This window comes from Topomyia yanbarensis, chromosome 3, assembly GCF_030247195.1.
Source record: "Topomyia yanbarensis strain Yona2022 chromosome 3, ASM3024719v1, whole genome shotgun sequence".
Classification (NCBI taxonomy): Eukaryota; Metazoa; Arthropoda; class Insecta; order Diptera; family Culicidae; genus Topomyia; species Topomyia yanbarensis.
This window is the reverse complement of record NC_080672.1, coordinates 415,597,980-415,622,430: the sequence shown is the minus strand read 5'-3', so window position 1 is coordinate 415,622,430 and position 24,451 is coordinate 415,597,980. Positions and strand designations below refer to the sequence as shown.

General features: G+C 38.4%; 1 protein-coding gene across 8 annotated transcripts in view; it reads left to right on the top strand.

Moving 5' to 3' along the window:
• The window catches only part of LOC131690174 (titin), a 413,707-nt gene that overhangs the window by 294,373 nt on the left and 94,883 nt on the right, over positions 1-24,451 (top strand). For all 8 annotated transcript variants that reach the window (XM_058975744.1, XM_058975739.1, XM_058975746.1 and 5 more), the window contains 2 exons: positions 4,699-4,863; positions 4,949-5,707. In XM_058975744.1, the coding sequence (XP_058831727.1) occupies positions 4,699-4,863; positions 4,949-5,707 (924 nt within the window). The remainder of the gene's footprint in view (positions 1-4,698; positions 4,864-4,948; positions 5,708-24,451) is intronic.

Genomic DNA, 24,451 nt, shown 5'->3' with positions numbered 1-24,451 from the left:
AATGCATCAATTAGAATATAAAATTGTTTAAATCACCACTTTGAAATAAAGAATGATTGTGATTCTATACATATATCAAATAGCGATTAGACAAGTCAAGGTGTCTTCACTTTGCTCCATCGATTTGTTTTAACACTTTTTTTTTATTACTTGGTGTAGGATAATCTATTAGCAATATTTAGTATTACTTTTTACAAAAAAAAGTATGTTCCTGATGGTGAAAATAGATATAACATAAAGTACGTGGGAGCTTTTCACACCTTTTGGTAATTTTATATCCTCTAAGTATTCCGATTGTTACCCAATTTAAAGAATGACATGAAACAAAAACACTAATCATAATCTCGAACGACAGTCGACAGCAATAAAACTATCGAGCAAATACGTTCGACTCGAGTCGCTTTCGAGTTCGATTGTTATGGTTCCATAATGCCAACACTTCTCGATAATCTAGTACTTCTTCGAGCGAACTCGAACGAAAATTTACTTTCGAGCTCGGTTCGAAATACAAAATGCGAAACAAGGTCGAGTCGATAGAATTTTGATCGAATCGAGATGCGTGATGCCACCCCAGAATTCCGATCGATCCAAAATTCTAAGTTTGGGCAAATCGGTCCAGCCATCTCTGAGAAAAATGAGTGACATTATTTGACACATACACACATACATACACACACATACACACACATACAAAGACACATACAGACTTTTTCCGTTCTCGACGAACTGAGTCGAATGGGATATGACACTCGTCCCTCCGGGCCGGGATTAGGTTGACGATTTTCAGAGTGATTGCATAACCTTTCTATATGAGAAAGGCAAAAAGTTTGAATTTACGTAAAGGAATAAAGCAATGATTTCATTACATCAAACTTATAATATTTTAGTAGTACATTTTTCAGCAAAATAAACAAGCATAAGTTTATAAAAATAAATTGATAATTGGCGGAGTTAAAGCTTTTTCCCCGAAACCCTTTTTGCCTTTCTCAATAGAAAGGTATTGCAATTGCTCTGAAAACCGACTTTTTAACGGAGGCCCGGAGGGCCGAGTGACATATACCATTCGATTCAGTTCGTCGAGTTCGGCAAATGTCTGTGTGTGTGTATGTATGTGTGTGTGTATGTGCGTCTGTGTGTGTACGCGAACACAATCTCACTCACTTTTCTCAGAGATGGATGAACCGATTTTTACAAACTTAGTCCCAAATGAAAGGTGCAACGTTCCCATAGGCTGCTATTGAATTTCTAATGGATCCGACTTCCGGTTCCGGAATTACAGGGTGATGAGTACGATCACGCAGAAAATGTCGATTTTAAGAAATTCTGCAATGAATGTATAATGGTGAAAATTTTTCCAAAATGTGACCACAACTGCTTCAATTTGTAGTACTAGGTCATTAACAGCCATTCAAAGTCTCTTTGGTCACATTGGCCACCATCATCGGTTCCGAAAGCCCCGGCGGAAGTATCCAAATTCAGACTAACAGTTACATCGGTTTCTCGGAGATGGCTAGACCGAATCAACCAAACTTAGTCTCAAATGAAAGATGTTGCGTCCCCGTAAATGGCTATTAAATTTTATCCCCAACCTACTTCCGGTTCCGGAGTTACTGGTTGTGGCGTGCGATCACATAGCAAATTGTGATTCAAACCGATACTCCGATGGAAGCAAAAAAGGTAAAAATTTCGCTAAAATGTCTCTCAAACAACTTAAATTTGCTGTTCTAGGTCACCGACGGCCAACCAAACTTTCGTTCACTACATTGACCACCATAGACGGTTCCGGAAGTGCCCGGGAAAAGCGGCCATCTTTCAAAATTTACGAACTCACATCAGTTTCCCTGAAATGGTTGGGCCGATTTTCACAAACTTAGTCCCAAATGATAGCTATAGTCTATAAAATTTCGTACGGATCGCTTATATGGGTCCGGAAATATAGACTAAATCGTCCGGTCACATATGAAATTCCCATATAAGCCGGAACTCAAATTTTTTTTCCAAAGGGGGGACCCCATGAAATTTCAGAAATCGAATTCGTATTTTTGATGCCAAACATCTTTAAAATGCATGAAACGTCGAGATTTTATGTTATCTCGAAAAAATTTTTTTTTATAAAAATCGACTTTTTGAGACTTTGCCGATTTCGCACCTTTTTTCAGTTCAATATTACCGTGGCTGTTTTTTCTTTTTCAAAATTTTAGAACTCGAATAATAATTTATTTTCCTGTATGTAGTTGTCATGTGATGTATAATAATAAAATGTAATATATGCATTTAAAAGTTTTTAATGAATATAAACAACGCACACATTCTCGTGATTCATGATTGAGAAAGGCACAATTGCACCGCTAGGTGGATTAAAATAGGTTTTTATTTAAGAGGTTTGCGGTGATCACGATTGGAGACCAATATATCATCTAAAATCCCAAAACTCAAAAAATTCCATTAGTGCATGAGTATTCCTCGTACCTCAACTATTAGTTGAATATATAATAATTTTTTCCCGCATCTTCATTCAATCTTCAAAGTACGAGAAAAATTTATTACGATCAATTGAAAAAAAATCAAGAAAATTGATTGAGTAGTTTTTCGGCAATCGTGATCACGTAAAAACCATTTTTAGTAAAACGACATTTCGAGAAAATCGAGTTTAAAATTTCAAATCACCACTGCTCTTGGTAGACGAAACGCGCTTGGAAGCGCTGTAACTTTCGATCTATTTCTAGGATCTTTATAAAAATTTGGGAAAACATTCTCAAGGTGTTGTACTTTCAGATAAAGTAATAAAAAATTTCGATTTTATGAAAAATGAAAATGTAGTTAACCCCTTAATAAAAATATGCTTAGTTGCTAAATTAGACAATATCTTCTCACAAACTGATTGTTTTATTGGATTCTGAGATGAATATGACTTTCATTGGTTTAGTTTTCGATAAAAATACACTGAAGAAACAAAAATTCAGTTCAGTTTTTTGTAAATCGACTTTAAATCGATTTTTTTCAGTGTAGGAGTCAATGAAGAATTTTTTCAATATTTGTATTCGAACATTTTACTAATTTTGTAAAAACCACTCTTATAACGTTTTTTGTAGGATTTGTCATTTTTAGACTATAGCCGTTTGAAAAAAATTGGTAGAAAAAATTTGGCCCTTTTCAAAAGACAGTCTAGATCATTTTTGAAAAAACAATATATGCAAATTGGCTTTTTGTGACAAAGTCTTCATGTACAGAAAGTTTCATTAGAATCTGAGAGGGTGCTGCCAACTCTGAATACGATTTGGTGCGAAATTCGTCTATGGTGCTATTTTCCCATCTATCCAATTCTACTTGCTCTTTCCTTCTTCTCGTTTCCTTCCGATAAGGGGAATGATGAAAGGTGATGGCAAGACATAAATCCCCAACTACACACGGGAAACGTGCTAGTTGAGCCAATTCTACTATCTGATGATTGGAGAGTTTTTGTCACTTGCTGCGACTTGCACGTTGTTAGATATATTATTCCTTAGCAATTTTTCAGTAATGACAGGCAGCTAGGCCAACATAAGAACACAGAACAACTCTGTTTCTTCAAAAATGGCAACAAGCGTTTTTGCAAACATTCCTTAATATTAATTATCTTGATTAATAGTGCCAGCTTTTACGGAAATTTTGCTTTTCAGCCTGCATGTGTAAGTCGCCTGCTAAACCTAGTATTTTTGCGAAAACTGACAAATTTTTCTATTTCAATTTATCTTGAACGTTTTCTTTCCGGTAGCCGTGTAAAACTCTTGATCCGTAACTACTAGTCCAAAGCTAAAACTACTCTCCCGGCTCCTAAAATTTTACAAAAAAAACAATGTTCCGAATTGGAGGTGCGATGTTAAGGCACGACGATAATGATTGAGCTCGAGGATGGCGTGCTCGGCCGATTTGTTCCTCATTCCATATGTTTGAGCCATGTTAGGTGCTTCAAAAATTCGTTCATCAAATCACGAATTAGATATATTATGCCAAAAATCAGTGCTTCACCCTTTTCCAAACCACTGATTTGCTAATAGTATAATTTGCCCTCCCGACTAACCTGGCAAAAGACTAAGCATGTCTATGTTATTGAGAATAAAACACTGATATTTGGAACATAATCAACACTGTTGTATCCTAGGGTAGTTAGCGATTAATTCTGTTAGTAAAGAATACGGTAGTAGACGTCTTGGTCATAAAAATTGAATAAAATTAAATAGTGTATGACGACTGCGGCCTTTAAAAAATCTGGCAACATTTTTTCATCAACCCAGTAACAAACTTTGAAACGAAAAAGAACAATTAAAGGAATCTTGCTTCGTGAAATTAATTCAAACCTATTCGTTGGGAGAAAAAACGTTTCCGAACAGCAACAGAATAATGCATTTCTCGTAAAACCATAGCACCAACATTGACCCATAAGCGTTTCCCGCAAACCCCCACGGTAGAAGCACTTGCCGCCCCAACAGCTGTATTCTACAGTCGCGCCGCAGTCGAAACCAAACCGTATACACAGGCACTGACGGCGGCAAAACAAACAGTGGCCGCAGCTGCGGCCATGCGATCCGAACACCGAAATAAATTTCCACCGCCGCCACCACCGTCACGGAAAACCTCATCCTACATGTATCTTCATCTAAATTAAAAACAAGAAAAAAATCTGAATATTCTTCTTTCTGTTGTTCTATTTCGGTGCAGGTCGCGGATCCCTATCTGCAGAAAGCTCGCGCAGCGCAGTGCGTCGATCGGACGCTAACCGAGCTCAGCGCCCGTCAGTTGGCCATCGGTGATGAGTGGGAACGCTGGAACGCCCAGCAGCAAGCGGAAAAGATCCTAAACGATATAATGGCCGCCAACATGGAGGTAAGTGAGCCGCATCTCACAACAATCACATCCATCCCTAATTTCTAACCTTGAAACCCCTTTTCTTTTTTATTCCCCTAAACAGACTCTCGCAGAAGCCACCAAATTGGAAGAACAGCTCTACCCAATCTTCAACACCGCTTCGGACAATCCGGCCGATCTGAGTGCCTTCATCGGATCGAAGCTGAACCAGATTCAGGCGGATATTCGAGCAGCGGAGAATGAGCTGACGAAACGGTTCGAAACCATCGATCAGCTTGCATCCACCGGGGCGGAATCCGGCGAGAAGGTGGTTCAGGTGAAAAACAGTTTGAACTCGATTAAAACCAAACTGCACACGATCGCGGCTGACTTCCGGGAATTGGCTTCTGTTGTTGAGCATTTTCTCCGCTCTGTTTCGACCTGTCGCGATAACATCAAAGATTATTTCGCCCACAAGCAAACGGTTACCGGGCCGGAAAGTGTCGAATCCATCACCAATAGCTACGAGCAGTTCAAGCAAAATACGATGGAGTACTTCCGGAACTTGCTGCAACAAAGTGAGCAGATCATCGAGCGAATCAAAGCGCAGGAACCGCCTGGGGCGAAGGAACAGGATACGGACAAAATCATTACACTGTTGGAGAATCTGCGGACTTATTTTGAAACGCAAACCGAGTCGGAAAATTCGGAACTTCGGAAGCAGCATGCGGTGATTGCTTTTGATAAGAGCCTGAATGAAGTGCGGACGGAAATCGGGGCCAAAGTGGAAACGTTGAACCATGGTCGGGGAAATTATGGTGCGAATGCGGATGGAGCGAGATGTAATCTGGTGGTGATCGAGAAGTTCGAATCCGAGCTGCAGGTGAGTGTTTGTTTTAAAGAATAACACAGTATTTAACAAAAGATTAGAATGAGCTGAAAATGTTCTTCACTTGGCACCCGGTCAATTAGTGACGCCAAAACAAATTGTGGTAATATTTACGATCGTGGGAGATTTTTACCAACTGACCGATGGGTGGTGGGTGAAAAATTCTGTCACCTATTGATGGACAGACTGGCGACGGCAATGCCATCACGTAAATTGGAACCGTGGCACCAGCGAGTGTTTGCTGAACTTGGTGAAATGGTGTGGGTTGAAATGATTTTTGAATGGATGTCGAAAACTGTTTAATTTTTACTTATTGTGATTCATTTTTGACTGTGATGATATCACAGTGGAAGAAAATGCCAAATGATGTGATACGATGTGGGCGGTAATGTGGGAAGGTAGGAGGTTACAGATTTTTCGGAATATCTGAGGAAAGAATATTGAAAAGCCACATTGGAATCATTTCTTTGTAGGAGTTATGATTGAATCTGTTATTTTACGAAACATCTAAATTGGTTAATACGCATTTTGTTTCGTAGTGAAAGGTCACAGGAAACTATGCGCTACAAAAATAATTTGGATAACTACCCTGAATCAAAGACCTTGAAATATGGAACAATATTAAAATATTTCTGATGATTTAAGTTAATCGGCCAAATATCCAATGCGAACTAAACAGAAATCTCCTCTACTACTACTCTCGTAGACGATCAAGCCTCAATCTGGTTAAGCAATTCTTCATTTTCAAGAGCCACAATGACTCGAGTGAAACAATCAACATTCTCCTAGGTGCCAGTACTGCACTTCTTTCCTGAACCAGCGAACATACTCAAGATCAAAACAGTTGAAAAATATCAGAACCCACATGAATCTCCACTCAAGCAAAATAAGTAGAAACACACATCAGCTAATGAGTTATGAAGACATGCCAAACGGAAGCCACAAGCCCAGCACCAACCCGTTCCATCTCAGCAAAAATGTACTTGTGTCTGTCCCTAACTCATTGGAAGCAACATTTAATCTGGGATCACTTAGTGGTTGATGACAAGAAACATCAGCCTAATGACAACCTACTCAGACAAAACCATACGCATTGCCCCTGCATATTCAATACCCCAGGTATCCGTTCCTAGACACGTGCTCAATGGAAAAATATACAGAAGGAATAAACGAAAAGGTGACAATTCGCCTTTTTTGGACACACTGCGAAAAGATATATCCTCAAGCTGGAATCGAACCTGCGATCTCCCAGTCTGCGTTAACCATTCCGCCATCGAGGAATCTGTGATGATATCATCACAGATTCCCAACAGTATAGTGATCCACGCCATAGCCCCCTAATACCTAATAATGGACCCATTCTACCCCTAATGCCCCTTATAAGCGAATCGTCACTAGGCTAGGCGATGAATTCTACGTTTTTCCATTCTTTTTCAATGTAGAAATAATTCGGATCTCTCCACGGGGCAATTCGGTCCGTCATTTTTCATGTTATATTTATCTATGAAATCTTTATTTGAGAAACTCAATAATAAATGGCCTTAAAAACTTACTCTGATTAGTCACACTGTAGATTGGCGCATCATGTATTTTCTTTGCTGTGGCGTGTTCAATTGTCTGCACCAGTACGCATACTGTACTTTGTTCACATAAATGAGAAATTTGTACGTGTGATCATTCGGCACCTTTGGGAAATTCATGCTCTGAAACTGCTAAGGAAAACTGGTCTACGGAAATGTGTGTTCTAGAAGCAAGGAACTAATTCCTGGGTAGTAGCATCGAGCAATTCGTATTTGCTGTAGATCTCCGAATAGCCAGTACAAACCCAGTTGCCGGTCCATCGGGTCAGAGACAACAAGCATCGGAAGGGGTAATATCGCACAGCCACGTGAAAAGTACAATGCTGTTCCGTATTCTCCCGGTAACTATCCATTACCAAGGAAGATCGTTACACACTCACGACTTTATCGACGAGGGGTCGTTGGTTACGCTCGTGGAGATGAGAATTGCAGATGAACTGAAATCTAAGGTGATTCTCCGCTAAGATTGGTAGAAGATCACTACGGATCGCGAAAGCGTAGGTAAAAGCGTCATCTTTCGGTATCCATCGCATCCCGAGGATTGATTCTGTAGCCTCGCTTCTATCCAGTTGAAGATATTTTGATCCTTCGGCTGGAGCTTCTCCGATCCCGCGCAAGACGTCTATTGAATTGGAGCGAAAATTTCTCAGCTCCAAACCGCCTCTGGCATGCACTCTTTTAACGTCATTGACGACTTCAATTGCCTCCTGGATGGACTCGAAACTATCCAAGTAGTCGTCCACATAGTGTTTTTTCTCTATAGCGGCTGAGGCACGAGGATATTGACCAACAAACTCTGCTGCGTTGATGTTTTTCACATATTGGGCTGACGCAGTAGAACACGTCGACCCAAATGTTGCTACATCCATTGCTACTTGCGGGTGCTCGATCAGAGTGTCGCGCCAGAGAAACCGCTGTGATTGGCGATCTTGTTCCCGTATTTTTATTTGGTGGAACATCTCCTTGATGTCCCCACACACTGCAATCGGGTACTGACGGAATTGGCTCAGAACAGTGGGCAGAGGAGTTAGCAAATCGGGCCCTTTAAGCAGTTGTGAGTTGAATGACACTCCATCGGTTTTTGCTGCAGCATCCCATATCAATCTAATTTTACCAGGCTTTCTGGGGTTAGTGACGGCACCCAGTGGTAAGTACCACACTCGATTTGAGTCTGCAGTCAAAAGTTCTTCCTCGCTAGCCTTTCCCTCATAATCTGCTATCAGCTTCCTTAGTTTGCTTTAACTCTGGATCCTTTTGTAGCTTCCTTTCCAGGGACTGTAAACGGCGGACGGCCATGGGGTAGCTGTTTGGGAAGTGGGGATTATCTGTCTTCCACAAGAGGCCAGTCTCAAATCCGGATGCTGTTCGACGTGTAGTTTCCTCTAGTAGCCGTCTAGCTCGCTGATCTTCCTCCGATTCCAAGATTTGACCAGGATTATCGACTCCCATACTTTTCATGGTAAAGTAGTCTCGCAGTTGCTCGTTCAACATCCGGTCATAATCTGTGGCAGCAGAGACATGGACATTCACAAATGCATTTGTTTCGCTCGGTACACATCCAAAGAACTTCAGTTGCCGGTCCATCGGGTCAGAGACAACAAGCATCGGAAGGGGTAATATCGCACAGCCACGTGAAAAGTACAATGCTGTTCCGTATTCTCCCGGTAACTATCCATTACCAAGGAAGATCGATACACACTCACGCCTTTATCGACGAGGGGTCGTTGGTTACGCTCGTGGAGAAGAGAATTGCAGATGAACTGAAATCTGAGGTCGTCAAACGGGCGTTATATCTCTTTTGGACTGGGAACGTCATCCGAGTGGAAGATGATACCCTAGCAAATCACACTCGAAATATCCGGCGACGAAGGCAGATCGCTGGATCGCTGAACTGGACCGGTGGTATGACTACCTACGCAATTTACCGGTCAAGAGGTTCGAAGGCGTGACTGCTGGTTTGGTCATTGGAGTAAAATACGCACACCTGACTGCAACGACGTTAATACGGGAAGACCCGTTTCGGTTGGGCTGTCTACGAACCTACGGTAGGCAGAGCAAAGCCTTCAAGTTTCAACTTGCATATCTGCGAGTATTCAGCGGACAACGAACTGCACGAGTTGGTCACTATATCAGTGTGGAAAGTATTGGCGTGTCAGTCGACCGTGGCCCGAACTCGGAAGAAGACAAACGGACAAAAAGTAGGATTATTGTGGCGTTATGACTATTTTGAATTTACAGATAGCTACGACATGGCAGTTTGTAGATTGGAGTGCTTCGAGGGACGCTTGAAGTCGAACTCGACTATTGCCGAAAGCGTGCGGCATCGAATGGTGAAATACCAATAAAAGGGATGCAAGCACTAAGCGACGGAAGAAGAACTATGAACAGCTGATTTGCGGAAGGTGTTGTACCTGCCACTTGAAGTAGTGCATAACCTGAGGAAATGAGCTGCATGAGCTGGGAAATTGGCAGGTTCCAAATGAAACTGAACCGTCTCTATCCGACCATAAATATATATTTTTCGATCATTTTGATGTCACCTTCAATGTGGTAACATATCGTAATCCTAAATCTACAAACTGGGACCTCTTTTTGGAAAACTTGGCGACTAAATTTCATGGATATTTTCCAACAATTAGTCAACTAGACGACTTAGATGACGTCGTGGATACGACAAACTCATTCATATTAGCATCCTACGAAGAAGCTTGTCCACTTCGTACTGTTAAATCGACTAGGGCAACCGCTTGGTGGAGGGCTGAGCTTGAAAGAATGAAGAAAGTTATGAGAAGACCTTGGAACCGGCGTCAGCGTGATGACTCCAGGGCTTTCAGGCCAGCTCGTAGTGCATATGAGTAAAGCCATGTCAAGTGATCCTCGAATTTTTCGCAAAATCGCCGATTTTCATGAGATATATTTTATTGTATAGGGATTATGGTGAATAGCTTTTGGTATAAATATTTCGTTAAAACTCCTTTTTTTCTTTAAGTTATTAACCCTTAAACTTTATTGCATGATAAAATTGTAAATTTCATATCTTAAAAACTACTGAAGATAATTGAATGAATTTTTGTACACTTATAGAATGATATTTATACTATCTCATAAAAATATTTCTACTGCATAATTGTCTGAATAACGGTACTTTGCATCTATTTAAAAATTTCAATTGCGTTTTTTCTTATGTTCTTCACGCTAAAAAATTTCAAAAATTACATCAAATTACGCGTCAATCTTTCACCTTCAATAATCTGTATTTATAATTTATCATTTTTGTTTCTATCGAGAGTTATGGATGATTTTGTTACAGTGCGCTCTTTGAACGCACGGCTCACTTTGATGCAACCCGCGAGAACTTACATATTGGCAACGCCGCACGTCTCAGCATCAGAATGCGCATCGCTTTGGAAGAGCGTATCTCTTGTTCAAAATTGCTATCTCTGATATAAGAATAAAAAGACAAGCTTTTCTTTACGGATTATTAAAGGTGAATGTCTTTCGAGTAATCTGCATGGCTTTTAGCGTTATTATATGTTTCAGGAGTTATTTAATTTTCTGTAATTCAATGTCTCGAACCGGCGCGTTGGATATTGACAGCCGCTGTGTCAACTTGAGCAGTGGGCATGTTTGAATCTGCATGGACACGACTTTTTTTGCAAATTGACATATTTCACCACTTTTTATCGTCAGTTGGTTCTGTCTAGGTGGTAGCACGGTATATTTGCTCGAAAAAAAACATTGAATTGTTTTTATATTATCAATATGGGTCGACAAATGTTGTATTTCGTTAAAAAGTCGCGATGGTTTTGAAATAAAGATCAATGATGATTCACTGAAATTTAATGAAGTAAATAATATTTTACTAGAACTTGGACAACCACCAATTAACAGAATTATCAGAAGCAATAGGGATAAAGAAAACACGCCTATATCAATGCGATTGGAAAACAGATTTAAAGTAAACTTTTTTCACAATAGGGGAACGCGGGGCAAGTCCGACACCTTAAGCGCAATAATTTTTCTAAAATTCCACAAAGTTCCTAAAATTGTATATTCTGTGCATAATCCTTGTTTAGGTGGTTCTTAACAAAATATAATTTTTTCAGCGTTTCAAAAAATTGAATTCATTAAAAATTATTGGTTGCCAAAAAATGGAGAAGTATGTCATTTTAAAAACGCTGCGGGTAAGACCGACACCCCAAAGGGGCAAGAGCGACCCCCTTTTGAACTTTCTTTTTGTCCAATTTTTTCCATTAAAAATGTATTGTGAATGTGTGATAACGTGCAATTATGTGTATATGAGTATGTGTGATGCAAACGCATACTTTCTGTAGTTTCATCGCGTAGCAAGAGGAAGAGCATTCGAATGCGTGGTGTTATGAATGAATCATGTTTAACGCATGGTTTATATTATGGTACAGGTTTTCTCAAGTAATTCTTTCGAGCTTTATTGCCACTTGTATAGCCATTCTAACGAGGAAGAGTTGTTCTGCAAGCAGATTATATACGCTGTTACTAGGACTCATTCACTTAGAAGTGACGCACGCTTCGTAGTAAGCTATCCGGTTCGTGTTGTGATTTTTCTGAACATTGTTGATCAACAATCCGACGGTCAATGAATTTTTTTCATCAATATCATTTCAAAATCTCATATTAGATTATACTTTTCGTTTCTTTTTGTAATATTATTATGCATCACGTTCAATTAATTTTTAATTTTTTTGGTCGGCTTGAGACAACACTGATAAATAAATGCAAAAAACATAGTTTCCGTGTATTTCAATTATTAACATGACGTAATTATAGTATAATTGAACATAACAAATATACCCAGTCGTTTGTATCGAATCAAAAACGAACCCAATTATCTAAACACCGTGTCGGTCTTACCCCACCCAAAAACTGTCGGTCTTGCCCCAACAGCGCCCATTTTTGTTAAATGCTCAATTAACAGTATTGAAATACTCAAACTTATCTTCAATACATACAAATAACGATATGGAGAGTAGAATAGAATGTGTGACAAAAAACTGTTCATTTTCAAAGCTTTTGTGTTATTAAAACCTTAAAAGGTATCAACTAAAAATAACATCCAAAAGCGCATCAACTTTGCTTTCGCTTGTTTTGTTTATTTTGTTGACGTTTATGAACCCATATGGAATCGATATGTATCGAAATGCCAAAAATAATCGTACTAATAATATCCTGTCATTATTGTATGATTTAAAATTTGATATCTGGGAAAAGTCGTGGGGTGTCGGGCTTACCCAGGGTGTCGGGCTTCCCCCCAGTTCCCCTACACATCGTTGTATTTTTAGGAAGATCACTCACTGAGCATAAAAACGAGAAGTAAAATGATGTTGTCCTAAGATGTTCCATGTTCCTGTATACTGTTGTAGACTAATATTGCATTTGGATAAAACATAGATGTACTAATAGCGTTTTCGTTTTTACCTGCTGCTACACCGGTGTAGTGCAAAAAAGAGATAGACTGATTACACTCAAGTTTGAATGAGTGTAACACCGACTACACCGGTGTTGTGCACTGTCAAAAACGAAAATGCCATAACAAAAGTGTCTTTGAAGATGGCAATGACATAAGCGTATTACATAAGTTAAGTTTCGGTTATTTACAATACAGTTTAATTTCTAATAACGTTAAATTGTAATAAAAAAGTAATCATTAAACAACTATTGTATTTGTTGTAAAAAAATATAAAAGTATCTCGAAATATCCGGAAAACATTCACCTTTGATAATCCGTATAGAAAAGTTTGTTCTTCTGCAGATGTGATCTTCTAGAGATGTGGTTTCATTTAGTCATGCGATGCACACTTCCAACGCGATGCGCATTCTGCCGTTGAGACGTGCGGCGTTGCCAATATGTAAGTTGTCGTGGGTTGCATCAAAGTGAGCCGTGCGTTCAAAGAGCGCATTGTTACAAAATCATCCATAACTCTCGATAGGAACAAAAATGACAAATTATCAATACAGATTATTGAAGGTGAAAGATTGACGCGTAATTTGATGTAATGTTTGAAGTTTTTTAGCGTGAAGAACACAAGAAAAAACATAATTGAAAATTTTAAATAGATGCAAAGTACCGTTATTCAGACAATTATGCAGTAGAAATATTTTTATGAGAAAGTATAAATATCATTCTATAAGTGTACAAAAATTCATTCAATTATTTTCAGTAGTTTTAAAGATATGAAATTTACAATTTTATCATGCAATAAAGTTTAAGGGTTAATAACTTAAAGAAAAAAAGGAGTTTTAACGAAATATTTATACCAAAAGCTATTCACCATAATCTCTATACAATAAAATATATCTCATGAAAATCGGTGATTTTGCGAAAAATTCGAGGATCACTTGACATGGCTTTACTCATATAAGAAATGTCTTAGATCTGCAGAACGGGCTGGCTGGCAAAGCCTAGGCACTAATGTCTCTAGTCTGAACGAGGCTAGCAGATTAAATAAAATTCTCTCCAAATCGAATGATATTCAGATGAACTCCTTAAAACCTCGAGATGGTTTTTATGTGACGTTCGAAAAAGATGTTCTTAATTGTCTCTTCGACACACACTTTCCAGGTTGTATGGATCCGGAGTTGAACAATGTTCACAGATCTCATTCTGGTGATTCGGACTCGTGGCGCTTGCACGCACATTGATTTCCACTGAATCGGTCAAGTGGGCAGTTGACATCTTTGCTCCATACAAATCACCCGGAAAAGATGGAATACTTCCCGTGCTACTGCAAAAGGGATTTGATATTCTGAAACATGTCCTGAAAAAGATTTTGCTTTCCAGTCATGCTACCGGGTACATCCCGAAAGCATGGCGAGAAATAACTGTTAGACTTATTCCCAAAGCGGGGCGCTCAAGCTATGAAGAAGCCAAGAGTTTTAGGCCTATCAGCTTAAGTTCTTTTCTTCTGAAAGCTTTGGAACGGATAATCGATCATCACATCAGGAACGTTAGTTTAGTTGAGTACCCCCTGCACAAAATGCAACATGCATATCAGTGTGGGAAATCCACGATCACTCTGCTTCACGATGTTGTTTACAACATTGAGAAAGCCTTCTCGCTCAAGCAATCTAGCTTGGGTGTAATGCTAGATATTGAGGGTGCTTTTGACAATGTGTCCTTCCAGTCTATTCTGGAAGCGACGCGCGATCATGGGATACCTGTATGTATCTCGGGTTGGATAAACGCAATGCTTAGTAACCGCATACTTTGCTCGTCACTGCGACAGACTGAGATACGGAAGCTGAGTGTTTGCGGTTGTCCTCAGGGCGGCGGTCTGTCACCTTTGTTATGGAACTTAGTAGCTGACGGCAGTGATGTCCCTATCCTCTGTGCAGTAAAGAGAAATTGAAATTGCTCCCCACACTCTGCCAAGCGAAACGAGAGCGCTTCTCTTTCGTTCATATCCACCACCGTATTTGATATGTGTGAGCGCATGCTGATATCAGAGGTAAATTTTCATACACCCAACACTAGAGTGTGGAGAAGAGCTCTTGAAATTCTCTGTGGCGCGCTCAGATAATTTCACCACCGCGCGCGCCCCAGTGTCGCTGCGGTGTATTCACTGGCGTGTGATCTGGTTTATTTTCGTCTGGCAAGCGGCAGAGCGATTGATTTGATTTGCACTGGTGGATTATTTCAAGTTTATATGATTTTCTACTGAAGATTTGATACAAGTTGCTTGGTAAAGCTTACGAGTTTGTAGAGTGTTGTTACACTACCCTGGGAAACTTGAAGTATTTTACTTATTTTGATTGCGAATTTGGCGACGCCAACAAGTAAAGTGATCCATTACAAGTAATGTCCTGGTATTACACGCGTTTTCGATTATTATCATACGTGATAATTGAAGGGTTATCCATCGACAATCCCATTGAAACTAAGAATCTTGCTTGGTCGAGGATTGAACCTATTTTTATTTATGGTTTACTTACAGTGGGTCCAAAAAGTACTTGTTATCTGATTTGACCCTTCATTTACTTTACACATGTTAAACTGGCTTATTTCTAAAAATACAGCTAGATGATTATTTCTTGGGTCTGCTGTATCTGTAATCGCAGGTAAAACATATGACTAGTGCTCATGCTAGTTTTATAATCTTGAAGAAAAGTGCAGATCATTTTAAGCCCCCTACTTACAAGCTCAAGTTTAACTAATGAATCATGTATATGTACGGAGTAAATTAAATTCCGACCGCAATAAAATAATTGTTTCTAACGCATACGTTTATAATGTCCATATAAAGCCAGGTAAATTTCACGAGGATTCACATTGTTATTAAAAATAATGACGCGCCAGTTTAGAAGCGCTTCTATTTGTCCGGTACAGTGCTCTTAAGGGGTTACAGTACTGTAGATTTTTCAAAACATTGAATTTTTATTTATTGGTTTAAAATGTGCTTTAGGATTTTGAAAATGATATTCCAAAAAATGAATCGAGAAAACAATAAATTAATATTTAAATTTTACGCCATGTCTCTTATGTATATCTCAAAAAAAAAAGATTTATGATCAGCCCAAAATGTTTACAGTACGTTCAAGATTACTTTCGCCAGCGACGCACGTGGGATTTAATTTTTTCATTGCATATTTTTAATAAGCAATTTTTAACACATTTTCAGCGTTTTTCGACTAAAAAGTGTGCCATTTCGCGAAAAATCAAGACATAGAAAAAATCTTACGTGCGTCGCTTGCTGTCGTTCTAAGGAGTTTAAAAAGCTTTGGTTTTTGGCTCTGGATCAAAAGTTACGGGACATAGTACTACTGAAGGTAATAAACAAAAAAATAAACGAAATAGACGCAAAGGCATTGATAAAACCCATAGAGAACTAGAACTTGCTATAAAATCAGCATCAAAAAAAAGTTCTCCAGGGCCCGATGGTATAAGTTATGAATTCTATCTTAAATTCTTCGATTTAATCAAGAATGAATTGCTAAATTTATTTAATGGATATTTGATAAGTGGGGAGTACCCACCAGCATTGTTCACTTCTGGCATTATCACGTTAATACCTAAGAAGAGGGACAGGTTTGATTTATTGAACAAACGACCAATCAGTATGTTACATACTGATTAAAAAATCTTCACAAAAATTTTATGGAATCGTTTTCAACCGATTTTATCTAAGATAGTTGGATTTGCACAATCTGCTTGTATTTCAGACAGTTCGTGCATCAATAATTTGCGACTACTGCGATATGTTATTATCACAGCAAACAAAAACCAAAAGTTCTAAGGAGCAGTACTTAGTTTGGATCTGGAAAAGGCATTCGACAGGGTACATCATGATTTTTTGTGACGATTTCAAATAAATTTCAATTCCCGCAGTTATTCATCAGCTATACAAAAATGCAACATCAAGAATTCTATACAACGGCTTTTTAACATCTCCGTTTGCAATTTCTTGCTCAGTGCGCCAAGGTTGTCCGTTGAGCATGGCCCTATTTACACTGTACATCGAACCACTCTTAGGACTTATTGATCAAGATATCAGTGGTGTATTAATAGATTAGCAATTCATAAAAATTATAGCATACCCGGATGATATCAATGTTTTCCTTAGAAATAATCATGAATTTAATGTTACACTAGAACTGATTAATTATTACAGTTTATACTCAAAAATCAAACTAAACTTGAAAGAGTCTTATTTTCTTAGATTAAACAATTGTGCAATTGGACCACAATTGATTAAGGAAAGTGACGAAATTAAAATACTAGGTGTTAAATTTCAACAAAATTATGAAAAAATAGTCGAACAAAATTATACCTAAATTGATCAGACTATCCAAACAAATTTAATTTTTCAGCAATACAGAAAACTGAATCTATTTCGAAAGGTATGGATCTTGAATACATTCATCCTTTCAAAATTATGGTACATAGTTCAAATCATTCCACCAAAAAAAAGGCTTCACTAAGGAAAATTTGCGGAAATTGTTTATGGAAGGGATGTTTCTATAAAGTTGACCGTCAAGAATTATACCTCCCAGTGCCAAATAGTGGCCTAGCTCTGGTTGATATTGAAAACAAATGTAAATCGCTTTTTATCAAAAATATTGTTTTTTTCGCGAATGAATTCCACAGTAGATATAGACTTATTCATGTTAACACAATAGAATACAGAGCAATACAAATATAACCAGAAATGCGCGTGAATGGTTAAAGATAGTAGAAGAATGTAAGATTAATGATAAATTAGAAACAAGCAGACAAATATACGATCATTTACTTGATAAAAAAATATTACCACCGAAAAGCAAATCACTAATCCAAATTGACTGTGGGAAACATTACTGGAAAATAACAATAGCAATTTTCTATCGTCACCAGGAAAATCGATTTTTTTCATGATACTCAGAGATATTATTCCAAACAAATCTAAAATGTATAAACATGGCATTAGAGGTTTAGATTCGCCCTACTGCGAATTCTGTGGTTTGTGGATACCATTAAACACCGTTTAAAAGAATGCGTTGCCTCGTCGGTGATATGGGAATGGTTGAATAACACAATACGAAAAAATTTGAAAATCATTATCGATGATACAGAAACTATATTATCGACAAGTATAGCAGAGAATAATTTTAAATACAAAGCAGCATTGTGGTTGACAGTTGAAACGATGGCATACTGTGTGAGAAATTACGGAAATGGAAATTTGAACGAGTTACACAATAAAATACGCGAAGTTCGATGGAGCAAAAAGTTTCTTTTTGAAAAACATTTCAAGCATTTCTTGATATTATTATATATTTGTTAATAGTGGAGTATAAGGGTGCAAGATTGGTTGTGAAAACTGATTATATACTGAGCTGAATTCTATGTACTAAATAGTTTTTGTGATAATAATGCTTTTAAAAAAAATGCGGCTTCTATGGGACATGCAACTATAAATACATTAGCTCAATTATACGTGCAAGGAACTAAAAATCAAAGCAATTTTTTTTTTCAACTGTTTTTTGAGCAAATTTCCAAGATTGCAATTGGAACTTTTCATTGTTCCTAGTTCCTAGTCCTTTTTGATAAAACACCTCATTCAAGAAAGTTATAATGAGGAATAATTTATCACACAAAAATCGCTTGTTTAAATTTGAGGAAACACCTTACTTGTTACTTGAAAATACGAAAATTTCATAGAGATTGACAGAGATTCCTACAGATACTACCTAACTAATACTTTGTTTTGCTGTTGATGTTGCGTGCAATGCGTCCATGCATTATAATTACGGTCTAAAATATTAACTGACGCAAAAACCTAGAATACGTATATCATATTAAACATTGTTCCAGCTGACCCATTTTAGAACACCCTTTTATGAAACATAAGATTCTTGCTCATTTTAAATAGGCGTGAACACTAGTTTTCTTGAACCCGAAACTGAGCCATTCATTTGCTCATTAACGCGCAGAAACCCCTTCCCGCCTCCCCTGCTCTTGAAACTTTCACCTGCTGTTTAAACTATTTCCACGCAAAATAATACACAAATGAACAAATCGTGTACGTTGATGTTGTCTGTAAATTAATTATCGCCACAAGCGTATACCTAATTTTACTGAATATGTGGACGAAATCTAAAATTTCGTTTTAAACTTGTAGGATTAAGTTAAGTTTGCATATCAGATGCCTCTGATCATTATAAAACTCTCTATACGATGATACGTAAAAAGTTTTCCCAGCTTGCTCCGAGGACCGAGTACTTTTAGTTTTGCAGGTAGTGTAACAATACTCTATAAGCTTGTAAGCTTTACCAAGCAACTTGCATCAAATCTTCAGTAGCAAATCATATAAGCTTGAAATAAGCCACCAGTGCAAACCAAATCAATCGCTCTGCCGCTTGCCAGACGAAAACAAACCAGATCACACGCCAGTGAATACACCGCAGCGACACTGGGGCGCGCGCTGTGGTGAAATTATCTGAGCGATGAAGCCCAGCGGGCCGAACAAGCTCATGAGTACCTTGAGCACCTCCCGCTTAGTGGGCATGTGATTCTCCGCTAAGATTGGTAGAAGATCACTACGGATCGCGAAAGCGTAGGTAAAAGCGTCATCTTTCGGTATCCATCGCATCCCGAGGATTGATTCTGTAGCCTCGCTTCTATCCAGTTGAAGATATTTTGATCCTTCGGCTGGAGCTTCTCCGATCCCGCGCAAGACGTCTATTGAATTGGAGCGAAAATTTCTCAGCTCGAAACCGCCTCTGGCATGCACTCTTTTAACGTCATTGACGACTTCAATTGCCTCCTGGATGGACTCGAAACTATCCAAGTAGTCGTCCACATAGTGTTTTTTTCTCTATAGCGGCTGAGGCACGAGGATATTGACCAACAAACTCTGCTGCGTTGATGTTTTTCACATATTGGGCTGACGCAGAAGAACACGTCGACCCAAATGTTGCTACATCCATTATGTAGACTTGCGGGTGCTCGATCAGAGTGTCGCGCCAGTGAAACCGCTGTGATTGGCGATCTTGTTCCCGTATTTTTATTTGGTGGAACATCTCCTTGATGTCCCCACACACTGCAATCGGGTACTGACGGAATTGGCTCAGAACAGTGGGCAGAGGAGTTAGCAAATCGGGCCCTTTAAGCAGTTGTGAGTTGAATGACACTCCATCGGTTTTTGCTGCAGCATCCCATATCAATCTAATTTTACCAGGCTTTCTGGGGTTAGTGACGGCACCCAGTGGTAAGTACCACACTCGATTTGAGTCTGCAGTCAAAAGTTCTTCCTCGCTAGCCTTTCCCTCATAATCTGCTATCAGCTTCCTTACAGTTTGCTTTAACTCTGGATCCTTTTGTAGCTTCCTTTCCAGGGACTGTAAACGGCGGACGGCCATGGGGTAGCTGTTTGGGAAGTGGGGATTATCTGTCTTCCACAAGAGGCCAGTCTCAAATCCGGATGCTGTTCGGCGTGTAGTTTCCTCTAGTAGCCGTCTAGCTCGCTGATCTTCCTCCGATTCCAAGATTTGACCAGGATTATCGACTCCCATACTTTCCATGGTAAAGTAGTCTCGCAGTTGCTCGTTCAACATCCGGTCATAAACTGTGGCAGCAGAGACATGGAAATTCACAAATGCATTTGTTTCGCTCGGTACACATCCAAAGATACCCCACCCGAGTCTACATTTGGCTGCAATGGGAGCTCCAGGCTGACCTTGTCGCAATTTTAGTGGAACACCAAGACGCAGATTGTCTAGACCGATGAGAAGTTTTGGCTGTACAAATTCGTAATCATCAAGCGGCAATCCTCGCAAATGAGGAAACATCTTTGCTAATTCTCGGTTCCGTAATGTATGGGACGGTAGAACCAGGTTGTTGACTGTGCGGGCATTAACCAGCTTGTATTTAGTCGAGTTTGATGTTCCTGAAATTTTCAGCTGTACTCTCTGTGAGTGAGATTCTTCACGTGTAACGTTTCCTGTCCATTTTAGCGTCAGCGGTTCCAGTGTTCCGGTTGCGCCCAGTTGGTCCGCGACACTTTTCTTCAATAGGGTAAGTGAGGATCCTTCGTCAATGAAAGCGAATATAGTCTTGGCTTGTTCTTTTCCGTGTAGGACAACTGGTAGCATGCGAAAAACAGGAAACATATTCTGCTGTAGAGTTGGTAAGGTTGAAGACACATTCACTGGGTAAAAATTTGTGGACGACTGATGAAGGAGGGAATTATGCTTGAGACGACAGTTCTCTATGTTGCAGCCTAGCCACTTACATGGCCATTTCCCGTGGCTGTTCAAGCAGGTACGACACAAACCCTTCTGCTGTACCAATTGCCAACGTTCGTCGATAGACTTCGCATTAAATGTTGCACATTCAGCCACTCAATGCCCTTCCTGATCGCATACAGGACATAGACAAGCCGATTTGCGATTCATAGCGAATGAATTTGCCAAGGAAGGAGATGACGGCAGTGTCGAGTGATTCTGAATATGTCCTCTAGTTATCCGTCTTTCGTTTTTGTTATTTATACTGATGAACGTTTGCTCGGACAGTTACGTTGCTAGTTCACAGTGCTTAATCTCAACAATTCTAATATTATCGGTACAAGTGCCTTACCTTATCATATAAATATCCCATTTCTATAATTTAAATATTCCCTAATAATTATAAATAAGTGCTTTATTGAGAGTGAGTAATTTAAAACTAAATTAATATTACCTACATACGAAACTTAATCTACACTTATTGCTATCTAGATCTACCTAATTCTATACTTAAACTTAAATGCCAATTCTTAAGAATTTGTAACGTGAATTATTGGTAAAATATTGGATTCTACTCTACTGTGAGTATAGCTTATAATACACCATAAACTAAGAATATGTTTCAACTTAACCTAACCGCCAAATTTGTACTAATAGGGATTGAACTTCACCGCGAATTTGGTTGTATGAAACGACCCAACCTATCGTTCCGGGTTTTCACCAAATTTGTAAGTAAACAATTTCTTTAGCCATAAACCAAAATGTTATCCAAATATATTTGTAGCTTGAAGCATCACAACATAAAATCGCGTGTTTTGCTATTGAGAGTTGGAGAAACCCACAACCACAATACAGTTTCGCCCGTTGTATTTTTTGCTGTAGTTTAAGAAAGCAATATCGTAGAATCAAAATTTTTAGGTTAATTTGTTGCGTTTCAAAGCCCTCATTTGCATGTATGAAAAAAGCCCTATGTTTACATTTGTAAGTATCGCCCTTTTCACAAAAAAGCGTTGAAATGAAATCGCAGCTCCTGATATCACGCTATCTCTGAAGTGCATGCGTGCATAGTTTCAAATATTTTACTTCGACATCGACTTTTTCTAAAGGTGACTTCCCAGTAGTATCCTTGATTTGAATTATTATCGCTAATCCTAATGCCAAAGAACAAATAAAAACCTCGCGAAGACGAACCGTTTGGGAAAATCATCATCATTACTGGAATTTTCATTTTCACGAAACTTTTCGATAACCTTCCGTCACTTGCGTTAATGCACTGGGTGCACAGTGCTCTGAAAATCTAGCGAAATCGTCTTAGGGCACCAGCGGGTCTGTAAAGAATACTAAAAATTAATTTCTATTCCATAATTTTCAGTTCAACAATTCGAGAGATCGTGCTCACCGCAAGCCATGAAAAATAGACTACGTTGTGAAGCGATGGTCATTATTTATTAAAAAATCACGGTTAACTAAAAAAATAAAACTATTAAAAAATTTCAAATAGTTTATAATTTTCACAAACTTATTAGGAAAAATTGTTGAATAAGCTTTCGTAATATTGTGTAGGAAAAAAGCTGAAAATTTGAAAATCAATCTGAGGATTATGATTGATTACAGAACTCTGGAATTTTCTATTGGAATGTTTTCAGGCAGGAATTTGATATTGATGCTATTAGGAAACTGTGAAATCAAGACCAATAGATCAGTTACATATCAGGACCCCATTCCGACAATTTATTAAAAATCCTCATGATGTTTACAACAACAGGTTATCAATCTACGGATCAGATAATTGTTATTGTAATATTGAATTAAATCAGTCAGCATCAATAAATTTTCAACTTCAATCCAATATTTTTTTTGGGTGTGGTGGGGGGGGGGGTTGTATGGTGTTAAACCCCAAAACCTTCTCTTGGCTACGCCGTTGCTTGGAGTTATTTATTTCGCTTTTCATTTTCCGAAAGGTTTCAGATCGATTCGATGGTCATAAGTTAGAAAAATTGCAGTCAGAAGGTTCGCACAAATGAACATTTTTGCACTGATAAGTTATCAAGTTCCTTCCAGACAACTTGGAAGTATTCGGTGATTATTTCTAGCGGTTGTAGATAGAAAACTGAAATACAAAATTCGATTTATCGAAATAATGTTTGGCTTCTTTCAATGGATTATTACTATATTGAACAATAAATAGGCGACAAAGAGTAATCCACAAACAACAAGCCATAACGTTTAAAGTATCCAAAATAGATATTTGAAGTCTTCAGTAAAGTTATTCGCAAAAGTAAGAGCTACAAATTTGCTGAAGGCATCATTTAGATATAATCACTTCCAAAAAAATTTGTGAAAATATCTCACTCATAGGGGGATTAATCAGCAAAAGCACAATACCAAAAGAAAGGGCATATTGCCTCCATTAAATTCTCCGAAGATACTATTGGCCTAAAATAAGCCGTTTTGGCGTTAATAATAGATTACATGTTTTTGGTCATATTTCTGGAAATGGGAAATGATAAAAATCTTTCGTCCGCATTTAATGTTAAATATCTCTTTTTATTATAGTCCGATTTCAACAATCTACAGCTTGTTCGAAAAGTATTCGTTAAAGCTGTCTAAAAACATATAAATCGTTAATCTATATTGTCAATTTCGGCAGATAATTTAAAAAAACTGCAAAAAACGCCATTTTTACGCATTCAAGCATTCATATCTTAAAAACTAAACATCAGAATCAAAAACAAATTAATAGCGTTGATACTGTTTTTTAGTTCTTTCATTTAAAATTGGTTTGGATAAGATCGGTTCAGCCATTGCTGAGAAACACGAATGAGAATTTGTCCGTTACACACACACACACACAGACACACACACACACAGACATTGTCCCAAATCGTCGAGCTGAGTCGATTGGTATATAAGACTCCGCCCTCCGGGCCTCGGAAAAAATCTTGAAAGTTTGAGCGAATTCTATACATTTCTTTTATAAGAAATGTAAAAAGGAATTATTCCCTATGATCTAGTAAACCCGATATGCGAATGGATAACTAGCTTGCTTGCGAGTGGCCGCCGCTTTAGGCAGCTCAGCCTCAGCAGCTATACACCGCATCAATTCCTTTACTTACTAATATTCTAAAATCCACCAACCAGCGCAACGCATAACACTGTTTCATTCTTTTGGGTCCTGGGAAGGGGGTTTGCCGCTTTCTATGGTTGTTGCCAAACAGCTCTCTAAAAACACACCTGTACTAAATTCTGCTATTTTTAAAATCGATTTTTTCAGGGGTGTCAGGTGTCGACGAAGAATTTTTTTATTTTGAAAAATTTGACTAATTTTGCAAAAATCACTCCTACAACATTTTTTGTAGGATTTGTCATTTTTAGACTATAGCCCTTTAAAAATGGGTAACAGAAAGTTTGACTCTTTTCA